General features: G+C 36.6%; 1 protein-coding gene across 4 annotated transcripts in view; it reads right to left on the reverse strand.

Annotated features, from left to right (window-relative positions):
* The window catches only part of LRRC28 (leucine rich repeat containing 28), a 54,310-nt gene that overhangs the window by 18,455 nt on the left and 12,939 nt on the right, over nt 1-22,916 (reverse strand). For all 4 annotated transcript variants that reach the window (XM_040600458.1, XM_040600460.1, XM_040600457.1 and 1 more), the window contains one exon: nt 1,930-2,136. In XM_040600458.1, coding sequence (XP_040456392.1) covers nt 1,930-2,136 — 207 coding nt within the window. The remainder of the gene's footprint in view (nt 1-1,929; nt 2,137-22,916) is intronic.

Consider the following 22,916-nt stretch of genomic DNA (forward strand, 5'->3'; position numbering starts at 1 on the left):
AGTATCCTTCACTATTATTTTATGTCCATACTCAGTCATTAACTAGTAAAGTGAAGTTGGATGTAAGAATACACACACACACACAAAAAACTTCAACAACATGTGCAGCTAGCAGAAAAAATGCTACAATTATGCCTTAACTTCAGTAATACTCCAAGAAAAATATTTTCCCATACAACAGAAGACAGATTTAATCTTTTTGCTTTTCAATGCACTAACTCTCTCTTCTACTTTATTTCATCACATCTTGACCACTCTGAAGCTGCCTGATTCTTCAGAGGAAGGATTAAACATTTACATTTATACTGTGCTGCTTTTCCTCTGAACTCTAGGATTTATGATTCAGTTTCATATCCACAGATAGCAAATTATCTCCAAATGTTCACCAGTGAGTCACTATTAAGAACTACTGAACAAGGTCAATTGACAGTCTTTGATGTTTCCCGTTATTTTAAAAGTTCCTTTTGAATGTTTTGAATTTGAGTCTAAAAATAAAGAAAAAAGAAGGTGTGTCATTATATTAGAGATTTATTTCCTCCTTTTGAACTTAAAACACTTCAGCAGATCTATGGCTCATCCAGGTCATAGCTCACTCACAGATAAGCTACTAGAGCAGAAGTAGCAAAAACTTTTACCCTTTAATATTTCATATCTCATCTTACTGAACAGCATCTCATTTTTGCAAAATTAAAAAGATTCAACTTCCTGTCTCATGAAAGGGAGCTAGAAATATTTGCCAACATAGCAGAAGTTACTTCAGTTGTTTTAGTTAGTACTGTGGAAGCTGGATGATGCATCCTGGAACTCGTTTTCTGATTTATAGAATGATATATGTTGGGACATCACTAAAACGCAATGTCTGGAGATATTATTTGCACTTACTCTCCAGTAATATAAACTAAGGTGCTAAAAAAAATAAAAAAAAAAATCAAGAAGTTCATAGACTTCTTTGAAGACTAAACTGCAAGTACTGAAAAAATTAAGTTAAACCCACACAATGTAATTAAATTAGAAATTATCTCAGTTTTAGCCACCTCAATTTCCAGCTTCTTTTCAACGTGATTATCATAATTTCATCTGCACCCAATTAACACCAAACTCTGATTATATTCTCAGAAAAATTATTAATGTCTATTCAAACGACATGTCAGATCTGTATGCATGTCTATATTTCAGCAGAGATCAGCCCATGGCAGGGCTAAAAAGTAACAAAAACTGAAGAGAACTTGCTTTTCACAAGCAGAATATACAATCCACACTTAGTGACAACACAACTATTTCCCACAATAAACCACCACACACTGACTGCACCTCCTACTCATGAAGACCTGCTTCAACACTTCCGAACTTTGAAAGGATTGAGGAATGGCAGATAAATTCTCTCCTGGACTACTACCATGGAAATTTTGATGGATGCCTACACACAGCACAAACTAAACTTTCACTACTGACATTCCTAATGATGAAAAATAATTTATGTGGTATTACTGGACTTCCACAACAAGTTTTAAACCAGAGATGAAGAATCTTAAGTTAAATCATCAGATCCAGCAAACAGAAACAGATCATTACCCAAAGTGGTACAATTCAGATTACATAGTACCATATTTAAACACAACATTGTTTAAACTTTTTTCCCCTCAGTTAGTTAAAAATAAAGCAAATTTGATTGCTGACCTATTGCTTTAAAACAGACATGAAACCTCAACCTGAATTTTTTTTGAATTAACATATTTTCCAACAATATGATCACTGTGACAACTCCATAAACAGTTTGCAGAGACTGCCAAAGAAAATCACTTGTTACTCCCCTTTTTTTATTTTTTTTGGGGGGGTGGGGTGGGGGGGAGTGTGTGGGGTGTGATGGAAAGTTTGTTTTCCTGTCTCTTCTCTAACCCACTCTCCAGCCCAGCAACAGTGGTGACTCACCAAGTGGCAAAAATGCAAGGCGGTTTCCAGCCATGGAGAGCTCATTGAGGCTTGGTAGTTGGCACAGGTGGCGGGGAACATACCACAGGTGGTTTCTGTCTGCAGTCAAGTACTGCAGCGAAAGGCACATATGCAGCCTTTCAGGTAATGTTATCAAACGGTTGGTTGAGATGTCCAGTGTTTGCAGCTCCCTCAGGTCTCCAACCTCTACAATCCAAACAGAAGGCATTCAGAATTATTCACGTAACTGTTCTCACAAACATGACTGCAAAAAAAAACCAAAACCCTCACATAGATCAAAATCAAAGTTCATCACCTAGCTGTTGTGGTTTTTTCTTAAGACACTGTTCTATCAATCCCTGTTGAGAACCAAAACTAATTATCTCCATCATCTTCATATTTAAAATCTTTTTGACAAAGAACAGTTAGGCTGTAAGTTTAAATATGACATCTCTCAAGACAGAGCATTCCTGAATTGTGACAATTACTACTGTCAAAAATATCAAGCAATTTCCTGGTCCTAAATCAGAACTGGAAAAAACAATCCGAAACAAAACATAATACATAGCTTGCTGTTATTGATGGTGTTTTGCACGACCCTAAACTCATGCAAATTCTAATATTTTTTTTTAAAACATTTGAGGATGCACTGCTCATATCCATCTTACTTAAGATTCTCTTGCAATGAGACTTACAAACACATGCATAGTATTTCTTGCTTAGTGACAGTCTTTCACTCAAGCACACTTCGAAACAACAGCTCTCTATTCATAAGACAATTCAAAAGGCTAGTTTAAATTAGGAAAAAGAATTCTTAATAACCTGTAAGTTATATTGTTATGTTATATTTGTAGGAAGATACTACAGTAAGTCCTAACCTATAGTTGCAATAACTACAGCTTCCAAAGATTTTCTTTTTTAACATTTTGAGAATTTTAAAAGTAGATTTTGTATTTTAAATAGTATTATATAGGGTTTTTTTATGTAGGTAACAAGTTTTTAAGTCTGCAAGACGTGATTACACAAGTAGCCTCACTTGTACAACAGAGTGATTTTCCCTGTGTCTGGCCTGTGGGACCAGGATGCACTTCTTCAAGGACTGACTGACAAATATATTAAGCAGCTTTACAGGCTATCTCCTTCACACCAAAAAAAACCACCACCAAAACCCCCAAAAGCCTTCTTGGAAGTAGGGATGGGGTGATCAGAACATGAAACTCTCAGTGGATTTAGTTATTCTTTAACAGTTCCTCTAAAAATTGGGTAATTCTATAAATTATTTTCCCCAAACGTGGGGAAACTATAAAGTTTTGCTTTCTTTTTAAATATTCTACAGCAATGGAACCAACTCATTAAGTGCTTGGGTGCCCCCAAGTCCTACTACAGTTTTCAGCATCTCGCAGAGCCAAACGTACTTGGCTCTTGGCTGAATGAAACCAGTTCTCGCATCTTGCATCTGATAGCTACTAAAACAAGACTCACTAGAATGTTCTACACTGAAAACACCAGACAATCTGCACAATTTACAACCTATCATCCAGAATTTTTAAAAAAGATATAAATAGGGTAACACTGTTCAAGTTAAAACTAAATAGAACCTGTTGTGCCCTTAAGCTTTCTCTGCAGCAGGAGCTAGAAAATTTGCTATTCCCTGAGCTCTGAGGTAGCACCTTGTATACTACACCCAAAGAAGAAAACAAAACACTAGGTTCACTGCAAGCTGTCTTCTACACAACAGGAAAAAGAAATGGCCAATCTGAAGTTGACCTTGGGAAAGGCAGCTATAAACTTTACTTTCAAGACTGAAAAAGGAAAAAAATGAAAGTTTTAATTCAGTATTAGAGATTTTCGAACTACTAATTAAACAAAATGTGTGTGCACATTTTAAAGGGAGTTTCTACCCACCACAATCCCAGCATTAACTACAACAAAGAATCAACATAGTATACGCATCCTTTTATAAAACATTACTGACAGAAGCAGCTGCTATACACAGACAATCATATTGTTCAAACCTTAGTTTTGATGTCAGAGGAATCATAAGATTTTAAAAGTTCGTTGTGTGGGGGTTTTTAACTACAAGTTTGAAAATGAACGGCAAAAGAAAATAATCACTACTAAATAGTGAAAGACTACTGTGCAAAAGAACTGCAGTAGAGCTCGTTTTTAAAGAGTTTTATATTCATCACAAAGCCATATGCTTGAAAACAGTGACAGGAAGAGAGCCACCTACATTCAGCCAAACCACTGACCACATGCAGTCAATAATAGACCTAGCTATTTTCATGCACTAACCTTTTTCCCTGCCACTAAAAACAGTTTTCTAGTTCAGTTTAGGTCCAAAAGCCCATAAATGTTATGGTTGGCAAAGCTGGCAGAGTTTCAAAGGCATTGCTAGAATGATATGTTTCAAATCTAAGCGGAAATAAAAGTATTCTCGCTTTATCCTTCATCCAAAAAACACATACTTGCCCAAAACTTCATCCTCTCTACCTTAATCTTCCAATGTGTACCAGATGTAAACATCTACTTTCAACATACAGCACCATATGTTACAGAAACACCCACCGACCCATAATGAAGTTAAAAAGTAAACTGAACAACTTCAAGTGCCATCAGATTAAAGATATAACCCCCAGACTCCCCACCATGGTGTTGAAAGCTCATTTTGAAGAACATGCTCAGACATTCACTAATGACAATAAATTGATATCAATCTCATTAAAGCAAAGGAAAACCATAAAGAAGAATAACACAAAATCTAAGTAGCCCATTAATAAGTTTTTCAAGCTTTTAGTTAATAAATACTATTATCCATGCTTTAAAAACCTTGCAACATAAACACTGAAGAATGCCTTAGCTAACAAACACAGACTAACAAATCCCTCTCCTGCTATCACCTCATCAAGCACCAAGACACATGAGAGGTGGACTTTGGAAATTTCAGACATACCCAGAAAAGAGAACAGCTATTCCCAGACAAAAGGAACTGACAAAGGGGCTTTTATTCAGATTCCTACAGCCCCCCCCCCAAAAAAAAAGGATAAGAAAGAGACAATCATTATACGTCACCATTAAAACAAACTGAGGAGATCCAATGAAATTTCAATGAAATTCATATATGTGTAATTTTAAACTTCTATTAGCTCTAGGATTAACACTATCAAAATCAACATGGCAGAGCACTCAGCCCCATTTTGGTACCAGAAGCCCAGGAAAAAAAAAAAAAAAAAAAAAAAGTCCTCAGTAGCTTTGCTAAACCCCCAACTCAGCATGATCCAGGTTTGTGGAGGCACACAGAGTCCAAATGTGAAATTCCTGTGCTGGTTCTTGGACTCAACTATTTCAGCTGTGTCCATCTGCACAGATTACTGCCTTCACATATAGCTGGGCAACTCTGTGGCTTGGCCATATGGTACAAATGTGTTCATGGCGTAGTACACACAAAGTGGCTGACAGACTGTAAATCCACACACTACCTTACCTCATAGAAACTTAAATACAGGCTTATAGTGAGAGTCCTCCTACAGCCTTCTGAAGGTAGTTTCAGTGACACAGACATACATATAAATACTTCAAGCTGTATTCTAAAACTGCCAGTGCTTGCGTAATTAATTCTATCTTTTTCATCCTCAGTAACATGAACATTCAGAACCAATTACCGTGGCTCCAAAAAGCAGCCTTTGCATTCATTGTAACAGCTTTCCCAACCACTTGGAGAAAGGGACAAGTGAACAGTCATCTTATGTGTTTGGGTCTTCAAAAAATAACTGCCAAATAGATCTATCTCTCAACTCAAAGAAAAAAGAAAAACTGCCTTTAAAAAAAAAATAAAGTGAAACCTCAAATTTCAGAAAATTTCCAAAAGTATTGGCCTTCCAACAAAACTAAATGTATTTGTATAAACATACCGAGCATCGCATCAGGGGAAAAAAAAAAAAATCTATTTCTGATTCAGGTGGTTTAGGCACCACTTTTTAAAATTAATTCTCACGGGTTTATGTGAAGGAAAAAAACCACATCTGGAAGTAAGCAGCCTATGCAACATACAGTAATTGCCAAAGGCAATTCAAACTTCCTTAACCTTCTGGGGGCACAGGCCTCACCAGCTGCATGACTCAAAAATAACTAACAGTTTTCTTCACATTTCAAGAGCAATCCCACCTTTCCCTGATGGGCCATAACCCAAAATTTCATCCAAAGATATATGAAACACATACACAATTGGATTTGAGTGCATGGAAGGCATAGATTTACTTTAAATCAAATGCTATCTAAGTCTTTCCATCTAAGCAAAGGAAAAAAGGGGGAGAGGAAAGGGCTACAGACCTACCTGCATGAGAATGCACCTCAAAGCAGGATATTAAGAGTAAGCAGACAACCTACAAGGAATGGAAAAAGGGACTGATCAGCAAAGGGAGCTGGCACTTAGAGGTCAGGCTGCAGACATTTAATGAAAACTGCCAGAAGGCCAAGAAAATGGGAACTCACAAACAAAAGGTTTCTCAACAAGAAATAAAGACCAAGGAATGAAGAACTGGTGTCAATAAGGGGTAGAAATTTGGAGGACAGACCAAATATTAAATCAGCTTTTTGCATCATTTTTCCTGTAAGAATAATGCTGCATAAGAGGACAGAGACAGAATACCTCACAGGAACAAGGGCAAAGCACTGGAAATTACCACATCCATTATGAAAATGAAATGAGGCTGCTTAAAAAATTTCCATCCAAGAATACTGAAAAAAATGGGTTATATATCAAAATTGCAAACTCAGGCATGAGGATTCTCAATGAATTTTCTGGGGTGACAGCCTAGGGTTGGAGAAGAAATGTAGAACCTGTGTTCAAAGAAGCCTGAACTTGGCACTCTTCAGCACAACAACTGCGCTCAGGGGAAAGAGCAACCCAGAGTAACCAATGATTGGAACACAGAAAGCAGAATTTAAGTGCAACCTGAATCTTTCTGAGTGTAGATCATATTGTACTTGCTTATCTTTCTGTGATACAATTTCCTGGTTAATGGTAACACCTAAGTATCACATCTCATGGCAAATTACTCAGATGGAAAAAAATTACTCGTGGTGCTGTTCCTCAAGGGTCTACTTAGTTTATAATTTCCATTTTGTACCTTGGTAAAAAAAAAAAAAAAAACAAACCACTAGGTTTTGGTTTGTTGTCGACACAAGCATTTAAATTACGGGTAACGTGGTAGAGAACTGAAGTATCATACAGGAAAAAGAGCAAGAACTTTTAGACTTCAGTGACTGAAATGGAATGAAGAATAACAAACTAAGCATGGTAAGAAGGTGCCTCAAGTCAGGCCTCTGAAACAATCAAGGCAGAGACTGGGCTTACCTGTTCACTATTGAATGGAAATAAGCCACCAGTGAAAATAAGGAATTTCTATTTATAGACAGCGTCTTATTAGGAGCAATGAATTATGTTAATATACCTTTGTATTGAAGGCAACAATGATAGTTTTGCTGTTATCATATGAACATTCACATGTAACACTCCGCTACCAAAGGGTTCTAACACGGGGGTGATCCTCTCTCTTGCCTGCCATCCACTCTGCAACACCAGCAGCATGTCGCCATTCCAAGGCTGCAGCACTCTATACTAAAAATCTCCGCTGTATACCACGGAGTAATGTTTTCCCCACTTGTGGTACCTGAAGGGATGTACTCTTACGCATCCTTACAGAATCGGGCACTGTAATGACTGCTGCAATTGTGAAGCACTGGACTTCACGCACCAGTGATCCTTTTCTGTCCTGGGACCCAAGAAGAAAGTTGGTGGCTTTGGGAAAAGAAGTGCTAAAAGTGACTACTGTACTTCACCCTTGAAATAACGTATTAATCAACTTCCACGAACCCAAGTACAAGTTGCACTTCCCTATTAGACCTGTAAAACCATGCAATGGTGAGTAAAAGGTGTTAGAAGTCTTTAATACTTACAAAGCTTATTACCTGTCCCATTAGAAACAAAAAACGCAAGTCTGTACATGCCTGTGAATTTGAATTGTGATACTATTATCAGTTTAAGACTGTAATGGACAGGAAATACATGTTTAAATCACTAAGAGCTTGATGGAAAAGATCTCCTTCAGATCTGCTCTGGGAAGTCTCAGGAGGACTTAAATAGATTTTAAGATGGTTAAAACAAATTAAATAGCCTATTATATATTACATTACATTTACTGTCCTACCACACAGCCCACATTTCATAGCCTATAAAAATTAAATTTTCTAGCACAAATTGGCACTTATGATAGACTTGTGCCATCCTCAAACAAGGAAGTTTGACAGTAACTGAAAACTGGTATCATTAGATTTAAGGACAAAGAAAGGGGGAGGCAAACTGAATCACATTTACATTTTGACACTACTGTATGCAGATCTTTTACTGTATTGTTAGTGAGAGAGTTTGAAGAATGTTCTGTTTCTCAAGCCTAAGAGACCTGAAGATGTTTTTTTTCTTTTGTATTTTTCCCATGTAGGCTAATATTTGCTCAGTATTTTAACAAAGAAGAGGAACTGGAAGAGATGTTGTGATACTGCAGCAACTATTTTATGAATAATCTGTTTTTAAGTAAGGTCCTGAGTATGAGTTCAAACCCATAAAAAAAATCTATTGAAAAAAAGTACCTCTATCCCAGCTGATCAAACTTTAATCTATTACTTTTAAGGCAATACTCATGGCTGCTCTTCACATAAATATCCTGGCTGGAAAGAACAGGGCAGAAGATTTTTCTGGAGCAGGATTGTCTTGTGAATAAACATAGCCACGTAACCCAATTCTCAGTTCCACCTACCTCAACCATAAACTATATTGTCTCTTCTCCAAAACACCAAAGCAGCAAACAAAACCCAAGTGAAAGATACATACTTCTGAACACACCCAAACAGAATCTTTTTTTTCCTCAACCTTGCTAAATGTCACATGCAAATTCAGTACCAAGCCCTATTTATTTCGTACCATCATTCACAGGCAAAGGTGAGAGAAGTGGCTCTCTAAATCCAATCAGTAATTTTAGTTCAGCTAAAACCAGCCGAAAACAGAAAACAAGCATGAGGGTCTCATTAAGTCAAACTCTTCCAAAGGTCAGTGGTACCCCATCTTTTACCACAATTAAACTTCAATTAACAAAACTGGCAGCCTTCTGTATTTTACGGGTCCAGCAGTCTGTGCTTTCCTCAACATCAGCCCATCAGCACTGAAGCACCACAGAACAGATCCAGAGTGCTTATTAGGTTGTGCTCTGTATTTCCCCTCAGTGCAGGTTTGGAATTCCATTTTCTTCCATAATTTGATGGTCTCAATGAGAACACTCAGAACAAATCGGATGATAAACATACCAGAAATTAACATGCATGAGAAAAGTGGAAAAGGTGGGTGGAAGGGGAAGAGGGGTAGGGGAGGGAACAAATTGTTTATGCACAAAGGTAACTCAAGGCCATGAAACCATCAGGTTTGCTGGGTTTTTTGTTTGGTTTTAGATTTTGTTTGTTTAAGGGTTTGGTTGGTTTTTTGTTGGGTTTTTTTTTCCCTGTAAGACAACAACTTATCCTTTTGTTTTGTTCTAGTGTACTCTGCCTAGCACTTTACTGCCCCACCGCAAGGTACTATTGCTATGCAAATAAATAATAGATGTGAAATTAATATATAAATATTATTCTATGGCTTTACTAATTGATATCCCAAATTTTTTATAAAGGAGTCAAAATGAAGTGTGAAGAGACAGAATTGCATGAGAAATTCTGCTAGCACCTTACAGAAAAGTCTCTTATTTAGGCAGTGATGTATTTTTGCTTTTGTGTTTCCTTTGAGGAGCAGCTGCTTTCCTTTTTCTAGGTGTTCCTGGGTGGTACGAACATAAACAAATGTGAAATGAATAAAGCATGAGACCTGTTATGTTTCTCTTGTTTATGTCTTGCCATCTTCACTGCTGCACATTGTCTACAATTCACTATGCACTATCATCAGTGTATAGAAAGGGGAAAAAAGCCCTCTAGAAAAACTCTGTGCATAAAAATAAAGAGATAAATGATTTGAACTCAAGATGCTGGCCAGCTAGAGATGGCTACTTCAGTGCCTGTTTTGAATAAGTACAACAAACCAGTAATCACTTAAAACTAAAGCAAACAAAATAAGCATCCTAAAGAGAGATTAAGGATAGCTCAGGAAGCCACAGAGACAGGGCCAGTCCTGGCTATAAATTATAGGACAGCTTTTTCCTTTCTTCTTCTTCAAAGGAAAAACTTCAGATGAACACAATGGACTGGTCTCCGACAAACGCAGATTAGTAGCCCCTAACCCATTACTACACTGGTATCTGAATAACCCAAGCAAAGACCTAGCTGTTGTGACTGTTAATATCAACTGTTTCCAACCAAGTCAAAACAGGCACATCTTTCTTTCCTTTTCTTGAGGTTAGTGAGGTTCTTCTTTCCCCCCTCCCCCCCTTCCTCTCCAAGAAGTACCTAAATGCATAACAAAAGCAACAGGCCCAGGTTAGACTTTCATCTTTCAGTGGAAGTATTATGCTATATCAAGCCAAGTTATGCTCAATCTTAATACTGGAAGATATCAAAGAACCCTCTTCCCTGAAGGTAACGTCTGCCTCTATAACAAAAAAACAAAAAACAAAAAAAAAAAAAACCCAAAAAAAACCAACAAAAAAAGCAGCTACAAATTTGAGTAGGGTGAGGGAAAGGAAAAGACTCAAAGCAAGAACTTAAGTTTGGAACAACGCCTATGGCAGTGGAGCCACTGTATTTGTTTTTCAAAGGAATACTAATGGATGGGATTGTCTTAACTGAAAGTCCTATTAAAAAAATACAAAGTGTTCTACCACGCCACTGGAAGTTACTACAAATTGCAACAGTAATTACAGAGAAGGGACTAACTAAACATTCACAGCAAATAGGCCCACTATAATAGAGGTGCATCCTTCTCAAATATGGACTATGGATCCAAATGTCCTTTTCTAGCAGCAGTAGCTTCTCTTGCTCCTCCTCACTTGCCCAGACTGTTTGTGCTGAGCAGTGTCTTTGCAGTCACCCAGCAAACTAGCTAATTCACCAGCTGAAAAGGGTAGGCAGGAGCTACTACTATAATGATGTGGTTCCTGAGAAAATGGTATGTACCAACTACTAACAGCTTCTAACTAACATTATCACCAAAAAAAGACAACATTTGACTTCAAACTCTACTAGCAATGTCCTGATTTTCAAAAAGCTGAGAGAACTACAAGCCTTATCTTAATCAGTGGAAGATACTGCTGTTCAGTGTTTCAAATCAGCACCAAGTAGACAAGTAAGGCTTGCAATTATACCCCAAACCCCTCACTGTCATTACGAACTACATACCTTTAGCTACACAAATAAGTAGTCTTAGTTCATAAAGCTCTCAAACATCAAATAATTACCAACTGGAGTCTACTTGCAGTTGCTTGGTATCAAAGCCTTCCATAAAGAATGACAATTTAATGCTGATTTGGACAACACTAAGGTGTAAACAGGTCTTTATTTTAAATACTACTGCAATAAAATTAAGATAACTGAAATACAGGTATCAAACTCTGTGTGTGTGACATGAACCACAGGAAAGTTAATCTCACATAACACCTCCAGTTCTACACATTCTCTTTAAAGGCTTTTTCCATTTAGATCTAGTGTCAGTAAATGACGCATTTTATTTTGCCTCAGTTTATTTAATAGACTACCTGAGTAAAAACAAGGATGTCGATAAGTAGTACTTTAACACTCTCACAACAGTAAGTATAAAAGAAAATTGTGTTTGGCCAGCAAGGTCAAAATGGAAATCAATACATTATAAAATTCCTCTATTGCACAGCACTAACAATCTGTGTTTGTTCACTTTCTAAGACTGAATGACTTTGTTCTCCAATCTTCCCTGAACACTCAAGTCCTACTAGTAAATTGCATTTGCTTAATGCACAAGTAAAATTAACTACCCGTTAATATACCTAATCACTGCACATAAGTTACAGAGAGCTTAGGGAACAAAAAAAACCCAATCAAACAAGGGAACCAAAGAGACAAAAGTACATTCATAGATAACTATTTATAAAGACTTCAGAGTTTAAGGGGAAAACAAGTTAACTTTTAGCACCCAACCCTAAAAACTACAAAAACCAAGCTTCAAGAGCTAACTTTTTCTGTCACAAATGTTAATTTGGTGCAACAGAAAAGAATCTTGACAACTTCAAATTATTAAGAGGTTTTACATGAAAAAAATTAGTAGCCGATTATTTTAGTTAACAGATAATTTTCTTCTGAGAACTAAATAGCTGAATATGTTCTATCAACTAACATCTACTGAATTTCATGATCAAGTCTGCAACCATGCGCTGCCATAGCGGATATACACTCTAACTTTTACCAACCTTGTTACAGTGGTGATAGCTACAATGAACTGTGCTGTTGACCACTGGTTTTTGGGGGGGGGGGTTTTGCCTTTAAAACAACGGTGGTAAAGGCAGTAAGCATGGACATAATCTTCTTGAAAAGCTGATTTTGCTTGTATGGCTTACTTTGCCTTTGCTTAGGACCCTCCTGAATTAAGTCAGTGCAGCAAAACAAAGTTAGAGACCTTTGGCAGTACAGCAGACTGAAATCAGTAAAGCATTTCTAGTGTAAACTGGCATTTGCAAAGCAGTTACTACTACCATTTCCTTTTTCACACATTTACAAACCAATGAAAAATTTCAGAGAAAAAAGACCTTGAGTTTAATATCTGTTCAAAGCTGAGGTTCTTTGAAAGCCTGACTAAACACTATTGAACAGATTGTCTGTATTAAAGAAGTTTTCATAATACAAAAACACAAACACCATTTGTATATGAAACACATCTTTCTCAGCACACATCCAACTTTCCATCTCTGTGGTTTAGTCTCAGCCCTGTCAATACACATCTGTCTTCACCCATGTGAACAGCTATTGGAAAATGTTTATGAGAGAGGCCCTGAGCATCTTAAAACTCTTTAAGTACAGTTTTACGTTCAGAACCAGTTCTAAAACAAAGACACTTAGAAATATTTTAAAGAACATCTGTTCTGAAGCTTCAGAAGTGAACTTCATATATATCACACATGTCCTGAACCAGGCAATCAGTAAAGTCGTATCTTTACTATCAGAATCATCATCAGAAGAATTCAGTGCTGGCAGACGAGTTACAAACCAACTTTTAATGGAATTCCTTTACTTACAAAGCTAGTCTGATATTAGCCTCTGTATGACCACTCAAGTTCAGGTTAATTTCTTGAAATACGTTAAGTGTCAATAAGCGATGCTTTTTTTAAGAACAGTCAAAGGGAAAAGACTTACTAGAAGTCCCACATTCTTCCTCTCACAATGTAAAGACAGGCTAATACACGCGTTGCGCAAGAAGGAGAATCCACCTCATGACAGCCCCAAGGTATGTTGCTCAGAACATGACTGTTCCCAGCCATAACATGGAAAACCCCTTGTATCAAATTCCAAAGAAGAGGCTTTGCTGTGCTCTCAGTAGAGGATTCAGCATGTTGAGGGAACTTCCAAAAGGAGGGGACTGACACCTTAAAAAAAAGTTACAGTAACTTGTGTGAATTTTATTTTAATGTAGCTTTTTCTTATGTAGGAATAAAGTTGAAAAATCCTAAAGATTCCGTTTCAGGGTGGTTTTTTTTACGCACAAAAGCAAACACCTCCTCCCCCATATCTTAACATAGATCCAAGCCTTCTCCTACAATTAACACAACAGTGACTGCATTCATTTTCAGCAGTACTGAAAACAGCTGTACAGCAGCAAATCAGCTGGACAAGCAATGAAGTATCATAGTTTCTCAGTTATGAAGATTATAGAGATGCAACCAAGAATTTGAGGGGCAGGAAAAGATTTGCCATAGCTATGAATCAATCTGTAGAGCTTTAGAGCCCACACAGGTAATACGTAAAATTAAAGCAGCTAGGAATGTTCATTTTTACAGTCTTTAGATACATTTCTGTAACTAACACCTTCAAGCACTCAGAACAAGACTACAATGCACAACTACATACCTACAAAATTAAATTCCTGCTAGTCTGCTTTACTACATCCTAGATTCAACTCCACAGGAGTAAGACTGAACAAAAGCAGCTAAAGATGGTCCACTTTTCCTTCCTCTCCTCTGCTATGCAGTCAATAAACTCACATAAAACAAACACCACAAATGGAATAATTACTGAATTCAAACACAAATGTGGCCACTTCCAGAGTTATTTTTTTCTGTGGTATATAACTGTGTCACTATGAGTCCTCTCCATAAATCTCAAACAATCACAACATGAAAAAACAAGTAATTCTATTTGACCTTCATTATTTGGGTCTCTGTGCCAGGTTTAATCAGTTCTCACAAGCACAATCCACTTTTTAAAAACAGACTGTAGAAATACATTTTTCAAACTAAAAGGAACAGAATGCATTGTTTTGATGCTACAGCCTGAAGCCCTTTATCTGAGTTTTATCAAAGTATACTCTATCACTGATCAAAGCAGCAATGACAACTTAATGTTCTTTAAAGTTATATATTGAAGCATAAACTTCCCACTTTTGTCTTGTGGCCTGCGGCTCAGCATGTCATTGGGAGTATATTCAAAGGTCAAGAGACTTTCTTTCAGAAGCCCTCCGTTCCCAAGTGGCAGTTCTAATGACTGCAGGAATGGAGAGTAGAGCAGGGTAGATAATTCCATCAGGGCTCTGTTGTCATATACCCTAGAAACTTCAGGTTGTAATTTCTTCTGTCAGATGTTTGAAAGATTACTTTGTACATTACTGTATGAACTATTTGTATGTGGTAGCAGCATTTCCATGTTACCCTATTACTGATTTTATTGTCATCTAAAGACCTTTTCTCACTCTAGTACTGAAATCAGTACTTCATTATAAATTCCTTTCAATTAATTATTTTGCATATCCCATGTGACTGGCTGACTTTTCAAAGCAAAGTTCTGAAGATACTTGGACATGTAAAACTTTTTAAAAATCTGTATTTTAACAATTTACTGAGAAATATCAAATTGAGTTTACTAGAAAAACATTATGCAAATTTATGTTTAATGAACTGTGTTGAAATGAGTTCTGCTTAAGACTTCCTATTTAATAAAAAGGCATAAGAACAAGCGACGTAACTACCATGCTTCCACAGTTACATGTAGTATCTCCAACCTCTCCATAGAATGCTTGTCACAATTACTTAAAGGACTCTAAAAAAATCTTCAAAATTCCTGTCCACCCCCTCTCCCACACAAAAGGAAAACCTCTGGAGAAACAACACTTACAGTGACTTGAGAAATCAAGGACTGCTGAAGAGTAGTATGAGCCAGTATTCAAGAGGCAGTACCAAATCTCATAACAATAGAGAATCCAGTTAAATCTGCTCCCATGCTCTCAGGAATGCACAAATCGTCCAAATACATCACCATTAGAAGCAGCACTCAAACTCCTTTATATTGGCACAACTCCTTCAGCTCCTATCTAAAAGCCCTTGAGGGGGACAGCTACCAGGGGAAAAGCCCATGGCCCAGAGCTTAGAAAATATGTGTTCCTGCAAAAATTTTACATTTCACAAGTACTGCAAAGCCAGAAGCACAACAAGCTTGAGAGAACCACTGGTAATAAATAATTAGGTTGGCTCTTCTCTGCTCCATCCTTATTTTACCTACACTTCACCAGGTTTCTTACTAACTCCTTTTCAGAGAAGGAAAAGAACAGTGCAGAGGCTGGGGGTGTAATTATGGGGCTGGTGGAGCCAAATGCTGCAAGTTTGATGCATGGTATCTTTCACAAGGATACCACATGGACTAGTAAGGAACAAACAGCAACATTGGCCCATTCTCAAAAAGTAGTATCAAAGCACTGAGAAGAGGCATCTGGATGCTTAGAGGAAATAAAAGACTGAAAATAAATAACTGGGCAACAGCAGATCACTGGCAGCCTTGCATTGACATAGTCTTACCCTCTAAAATCAAATCCATTAATATAATAAAGAAGTATTTTAGTGATCAGAACTCACGTGGTGTCATTCCAAGAGGTGTCTCTTTCCAGACATGTGATGCCACCATAACTTTCACTAAGATTCTGTGGCCAGTAAGAATTGTCACGTAAAAAGGGAACCTTCACAGGTCAATCTCCGCCCAGATCACATGAAGAACTCAAATTAAATTAACATGGTCTGAAACACTAATGCACAGCACTCAACTTTCGGACACTTTTGGATCTGTTCTTGAGCTCAGTAATTACATGAGCACACTGTGTTTTAAATACAGTCAAAACTCAAGCAGGCAGTTTCTTCCAAGTTAAGGCATCACCAAACCTAAAGTATGGACTTAAGAAAAAGTGTCATTGATCCAAAATCATTATCTTTCTGAAATACATAAGAAGAAAAAACCTGGAATCAGTAGTTATGTTACAACTTCGAGCGACTTTTCAATATTGTAAGAACTAATATTAGAAAACTCAAAAGCTTGGTCATTTGCCTTTTGCTACAACAGGATTTTAGCCTTCAATTTATTGACATGAAACCTCAATGCCAGTTTCAGTTTGCCCCTGATCACTTTTCTAGATACGTAATCACCACAGAGGCTGTTTTAAGATCCGTGTTTTCTAAATCTGCAGGTACTTGGAAATATGATGCACTGAGCTGTATCATGATTTCTTAACTAAAACCATGCTCATTAAAACAGCTTAATTTCCAAATATTTTTCCAGTGATTGCGCTAAATTAGAATAGCAAATTTGAAGATGGAATTTTCTAGTCCAATAAGCCTAGTACACAAAGCAATATTTGAATACATAATTTAAATGTTACAATGAAAGACATTGATGGCTTCTTCCAACTGTTTCCTATTAGTTTTCAGATTAATGAATTACAACACATACATACTTAGCACATGCATTTTTGAAAACCTGCTGTGCAACACCATAATGAGGAATACCACAAACCATTGTTGAAAGAGATAGTTTTGTTGGGGTTTTTTGTTTCTTAACGTCATTTCTGCTACAGTTACGGGAAATATTTCAGTTCCAGTACACCCAATAGAAGCATATCTGCAAGAAGTGTTGGGACAAAAGCATACATTAGAAAAACATTTTAAGCTTAAAAAATAGCTCTAGGATTTTTCTGACTATATGTTTATATGGTTTTTGCTACCAGCATCCAGTGACATTACAAATCTTCTGTGGTATACTAGAAAGTTGTATGATATAAACAAAGAGGCTTTTAAAAGCCCCTCGATGGGGGAGGGGGGAAAACAACCCACAACACAACTGTAAGAACAGGCAAGCAGACAAACACAGAATAGTGTGCAGCTCTCTATACACAGGTGACTCATTCTGACACACTATACAGGTGAGAGTATAAAGGAAAAACTTATGCTAATGAAAATTTCCAGGAATTTAATGGATTTTTTTTTTATTCTTTGTCTTTACTTCCCTCCACCTAAGTTTAAAGCTCTCAGAAGCACTAGTAGACCTCCTGACAATTTAACCCAAACCAAGTGTTTGAGCAAGGCAGACTCTGTTATAAAATCTCACACAACCAACATCCTTTAATTAAATAGGTACCACTGTGCTCAGACATGTGTGAAAGCTAATCTGTAAGGATACCACTGGTACAATATACTACCTGTGCTTGGGTCACCTCCCATTAGGTCACAAAGTCCAATGACAATCAGTAACCATCGACATTGCCATTTTCTTCCTAGCTCTGAATAAATGACTCTACTATAATTTCAAAGTCCTTACTCCTTATTGAAGTTTACGTAAGATCAAAACATGTAAAATATCTTTTCCTCCTGGAAATGCAAAGAATGTCTTAAAGATACTATCAGGTATTATCATTGTGCTTCTATATTACTACAGCATAATTACCAAAGCCTTACTAATCCTGATGTGAAAAACACAATGCAGTTAACAGGCATCGATTTAAGGGGAAGGGGGGGAAGACAAAAATATTATTGTTGTTGAACCTAAGAGCTAACATAATCCTGAGGACACTGACTCAGTTTTACACAGTACACTGAATCTAGAAATGAATTATAAAACAGAGCATGTATTTTTCAGATCTGTGCAAAGAAACTTATTTTTAATAATCAGACACCAACCTACCTCAAGGAAAACAATGTATCATGATAATAATTAAAAGATATTTTTATTTAGGAGTCCATGCTCCTTTAAATAGTCACATACTCATAAAGTACAAAGCTCATGTAACCTAGTCAATGTTTTTCTCAAATCCCCACAAGTCGATTTACTTAAAAACACCACACTTCTGGATGGGTGCCTGGTGTACCAAACCTGTCCTGTCGTGCATATTTTTATACATGTTACTAAATTAGGAAAGCAGAGTGGACTAAGGTTATGCCAACTCTGAAAAAAGAACAGGGTCTGCGTCAGTTTGTGCCTCTACTTTTAAAGTCACAATCATTACTACAAAAACTGAACCTAAGTATCAAAGCAATCTACTCTAATCAGAGACGGTAATAAAAGCAAAAGGGAAATACTTGGGGGGGGGGGGAAGAGACAAATTTATATCCCACCCACCCCCCCCTTGAAGGCTCTAAATCAAAATACGGTAAACAAGTTTAAAAAATTAGTTTGGACTACATATTTTAATGCCAGAACAGAATAACTGGCATGCTGTACCTACGATCAGTGGAAATCTACTGTGAAAAGGAGGTTAAGTAAGAAGTTGTGTTTATATGCCTTTAATTAAGACTTACTGAAATACCTTATATTAAGCTCTATTCAGAATCCCTACGTTGAGTATTCAAGAAGTCTTTACCAGTGAAATACCAGTATGAATAGTAAATACAGATATTGTACTTTACAGCAACTTTAAAAAAGTGAGAGAAATGAATATGCAGTTTTCATGTCTTAAGGTTTCTCTTGCCCCCAATTCGCAAAGCAAATCCCTACGCAAAAGACTTGGCAACAATCAGTTAACATTTGGAGGATTACTTTATAAATAGACAAAGCAGTAATCAACAATTATAGTTTGATGTCTAGTTTTAATAACAACTGAACCCTTCTTGTCACTACCATTGAAGTTACCTACACAAGGGGAAAAAAAATTAATTTATCTGTAAGCTATATTTTTCAAAATTCCTCTGCATGACCTCTTCGAGCCTTCCAGAAGTACAAGTTGTTTCAATTACAAAATCTCACTGACCTTACCACTATTAATTTCCTATTAACTTAGAGGGTTATTTATTAAGGAGAGATAATTATTAATTTCCTAATAATGGGTGGAAAGACTCAATCCTCCCCAATATTAAATATGATCAACCTCAAAAAGGTGTGGTCTTAACAAATGGAATGGGAACACCCAAGTTCTATTTCTGGCTAACACTGACTCCTGCTGTGGCCTGGAGCAAATCACTTCTGTTAAAAACACTTTTTTCCATTCTGTAAAATGAGGGAGGATAACACTCCCTTATCAGCTTCACAGGATCTTTCTCAAGTGCTTTGAAGATGAAGTTTTATAAGCCTACAAATGTATTTTAATGAGGCTTAAACCGACTATATTTCTAAAACAATTTGCCTTAGAAAGGCAAAAGATTTGAACAGAAATGAAAGGAAGAGTATATGTGCTATTAACCTCCCTGAATATTGTTGCAGTTTGTACTTTAAAAAACAAAGGCAGATGAATAAATTTTCCTTCGGATTCTACCTAAATGAAGCAAAAGAGCAACAAGTGGATGCAATATGCAGGAGTCTCAAGAGACAACACAGAAATGTCAATTTGAAATGGAAGCCACACATTTCCTCATGTGGGGAAGAACAGGCATTTGCTAACCCTGCCTTTGACTCTTGCAGAAATCTATATACCCCTTCAGCAACAGCAGCTGCTGGTGCTCCCTGCACTTTCACTTTACAGATTGAAGAAATAGCACTGCACAGTTTACATGAAGTTTGGTATTACTTGATGGCATTTTGCTTTTTTTGGGGGGGGTTGGCCTGATCAACATACTCAACTTTTGGTTTTTAAAGTTCCTGTTAAACAAACACAAAGGGAAAGTTGGTCTAGGCCATGTAAAGACAACTGCTGATTTTTATTTTTATTTTTTCCCTCCTCCCTTTCTTAAAGGGAACTTTGCCAAAAGATGGGCTGGGATCATAAACCATACCCTATTCTTTGTTCAGTTACTTAGCTTTTGCTCCTGACTTGGCAAAACATTAACCTTTTCATTTTAGTAAATCTATAATTAACTCCAACATGTGCTGAGTAAACATAACCTCATTTTTAATTAAATCTTAGAACAAGATGATACAACTTGCCATTTCTAAGGAGAAGTATCTCCTAAGTAATGTGCAATAAAAAAATCTAATCCTTGTCAGATGTGAAACTGAAGTCCAACTTTGAGTACAACCCACCCTCTTTCAAGTCATCTGTTGTCCAAACATGCATTCACCAACTACAAGACCAAAATGTAAACCTGAAGAGCCATCACTTCACAAAAAAAGTTTCCAAGGCTGAAGTGAACTCAAATATAAAAGGCAGCAAGCAAAACAGAGATGACCTTGGCTTTGGGATGCTGTAAATATAATTTTACAGTACAGCCCACTGTGGGGGTTTTTTCCCCTCAAATAATGCAGTAATTCTTACAGAAAGAAAAAACAGGAGTTGAAATATCATATGCATTACAAACATCAGAAACAAAGGGGAACTTTCAAATTATTCAATCATAAGTGAGAAGATTAGAAAATTTACTTCTGACAGCACATTTGTATAGAACTAACTCTACAGTTCTAAATTAAAATTAGATCAATTCTTTGAATAAAAAGAAATCTCTACAAAAAAGGTAAGTTACTATGAAAACAATCTCAAAACTAAGTCAAGCTTATACGTAAATATAATAATATGAAATAATAACCACCTTTTTTCATGCTGCAACTCTAAGATTTTTTCAAACAAGATCCATCATTACATATTTCCAGATGGCCAAATCACAATTTAGATTACTGAAGCGCTACAGTTAAATAACAGAAAATTTTGTGTTCAAAAACTACATATACCAGAGCCAAATAAAAGAACCAAGAAATTGTTAGACAGAAGCTACAAGATTTTCATTTTGCAGAACAAAAAAATGCTGTGCAATTCAACAACGGAAAGTACTCCATGAACTTTTTAGTATTAAATCTCATCTTCTTACCCATCTGCAATCCTTCTAATCAGCTCTCCTCTCAAAGACAGAGTCTCTTAGTGATTCTGATTACAATAGAACCTAGATCTATTGATGACTGCATTAGCAGAGGCAGATCCAATTATTAACCTTACCCAAAGTATATTCAAAACATGACTTCAAGAGTTTCAAAGCATTTTCTTCCAGCCATTTTATATTATATTTCCATTTCAACATGGTTATTCTGAACAAATTTTTCCCTTTACTTCTTATCAGGTTTAGCTTAGGGACCTTTCAAAAAATCCTCACAAAAATTTAATGATGCATGATGGAAGCCCCATTGTTTCAGTGGCAGTGCACACTTAAACCAAGTGCCTTGAGGCCGAAGTACATGATCTTATCCATGAGTGACACTGATTTGTTAGTGTTTGCTTAGCACAAAGGTAGGATTATTATTTGCACTACAAGAGTGCCACAGCATAGAATGTGCTTTCTGATCTCCAAGGAACACAATTTCCATGCTTCACCCAATGCCCTTTTTCCCCCTCATCAGTCCTGTATTGCCCAATTTCTTCAGCAAACTAAGGCTTACATATTCATGCTGTATGCATGTATTTTTATCACTTTCCCCGATCTCCTCCCTTAAAAGTAACTTTATAAAGCTAGTTGGACAATCATGACCAAACCAGAAAAAACAAGTGAGGCCTTCATTACTAAACTCTCACAAGTTTTATGAAAATTTATACCTGGAGACTGAAATCTTGCTCATCACATTGAAGGTAAACCACACCACGGGCTCAACCTCTATTAGAGCCTGAAAAACGTCTACGATCAGACTGAAGACATAAATCTTTATAGTCCTTCATTATGCATATCATTTCAGTTGTTTTAAAATTAGTTATGCTAGCCATATCTTAAATACTAAAAATGAATATTAAGAGCACATTTGTGGAACAAAACCATTAAAAATGGATAATGAATCAACATATACTATTAATTGAACTGTTTCTTTCAGTTCTTATTCACAAGGGAAACACAACAGAGAAAAATTCTTAAAATATAAAATGCAATAGAAAAGCATGGGTGTTCAGGCACTTAATGGCAAACATTTACCACCTCACTGTTCAGCAGTTTTAAGGGAGATAATTTTTTTAACAATTAAGGATACTACTAAGATGATCCTCCTAGATATCCATTGTAGTTTCAACAAAAACTGAGGGTACTTAGAACACCAGACACTGGGAAAAGAGACACAAGAGGAATGACAGCAACAACTCTGAAGTAAGCTTTTTATGCGATGACATCATTATGCTGCAAGTTGGCCTATGTAGTTAGACAAGGTGAATACTGATCAGCCTTCCTTAACTGGGTCCTCTGCTGTGATAAACCGTTCACTGCCATTTGTGTGATATGTGCAGAACTAAGTCTGGAAGAAAATGATGGCCACAAGTTTTGAAAAGTTACTTCTGTAAATGACCATCACTTATAGCTGAAAGCTATTTTTTAATGCAGATGTTTAAATTCTGCACAAGCTGCACTAGTAGGAGCTAAATTATATCTTAAATGGTTACTCATTATAAAGAGTAATTAAGTGCTGTCTTTCCTTAACAATGCATTACAATGCAATATCTGCTGTGAAGACAGCAGTTAACACACAGTAAAATGGTGTACTGCAGTAAAATCACGTCCCATGCTAGTTTATTTTATTAACTTTCCTAGGTTTTCTGACAGAATGATATTTAACACTACTATGAAGATTCTGTTACCAATATAATTAAGGATAAAAAAAATCATCAAAACTTATTATTTTGCTCTATTTTT

This window comes from Falco naumanni, chromosome 7, assembly GCF_017639655.2.
Source record: "Falco naumanni isolate bFalNau1 chromosome 7, bFalNau1.pat, whole genome shotgun sequence".
Classification (NCBI taxonomy): domain Eukaryota; kingdom Metazoa; phylum Chordata; class Aves; order Falconiformes; family Falconidae; genus Falco; species Falco naumanni.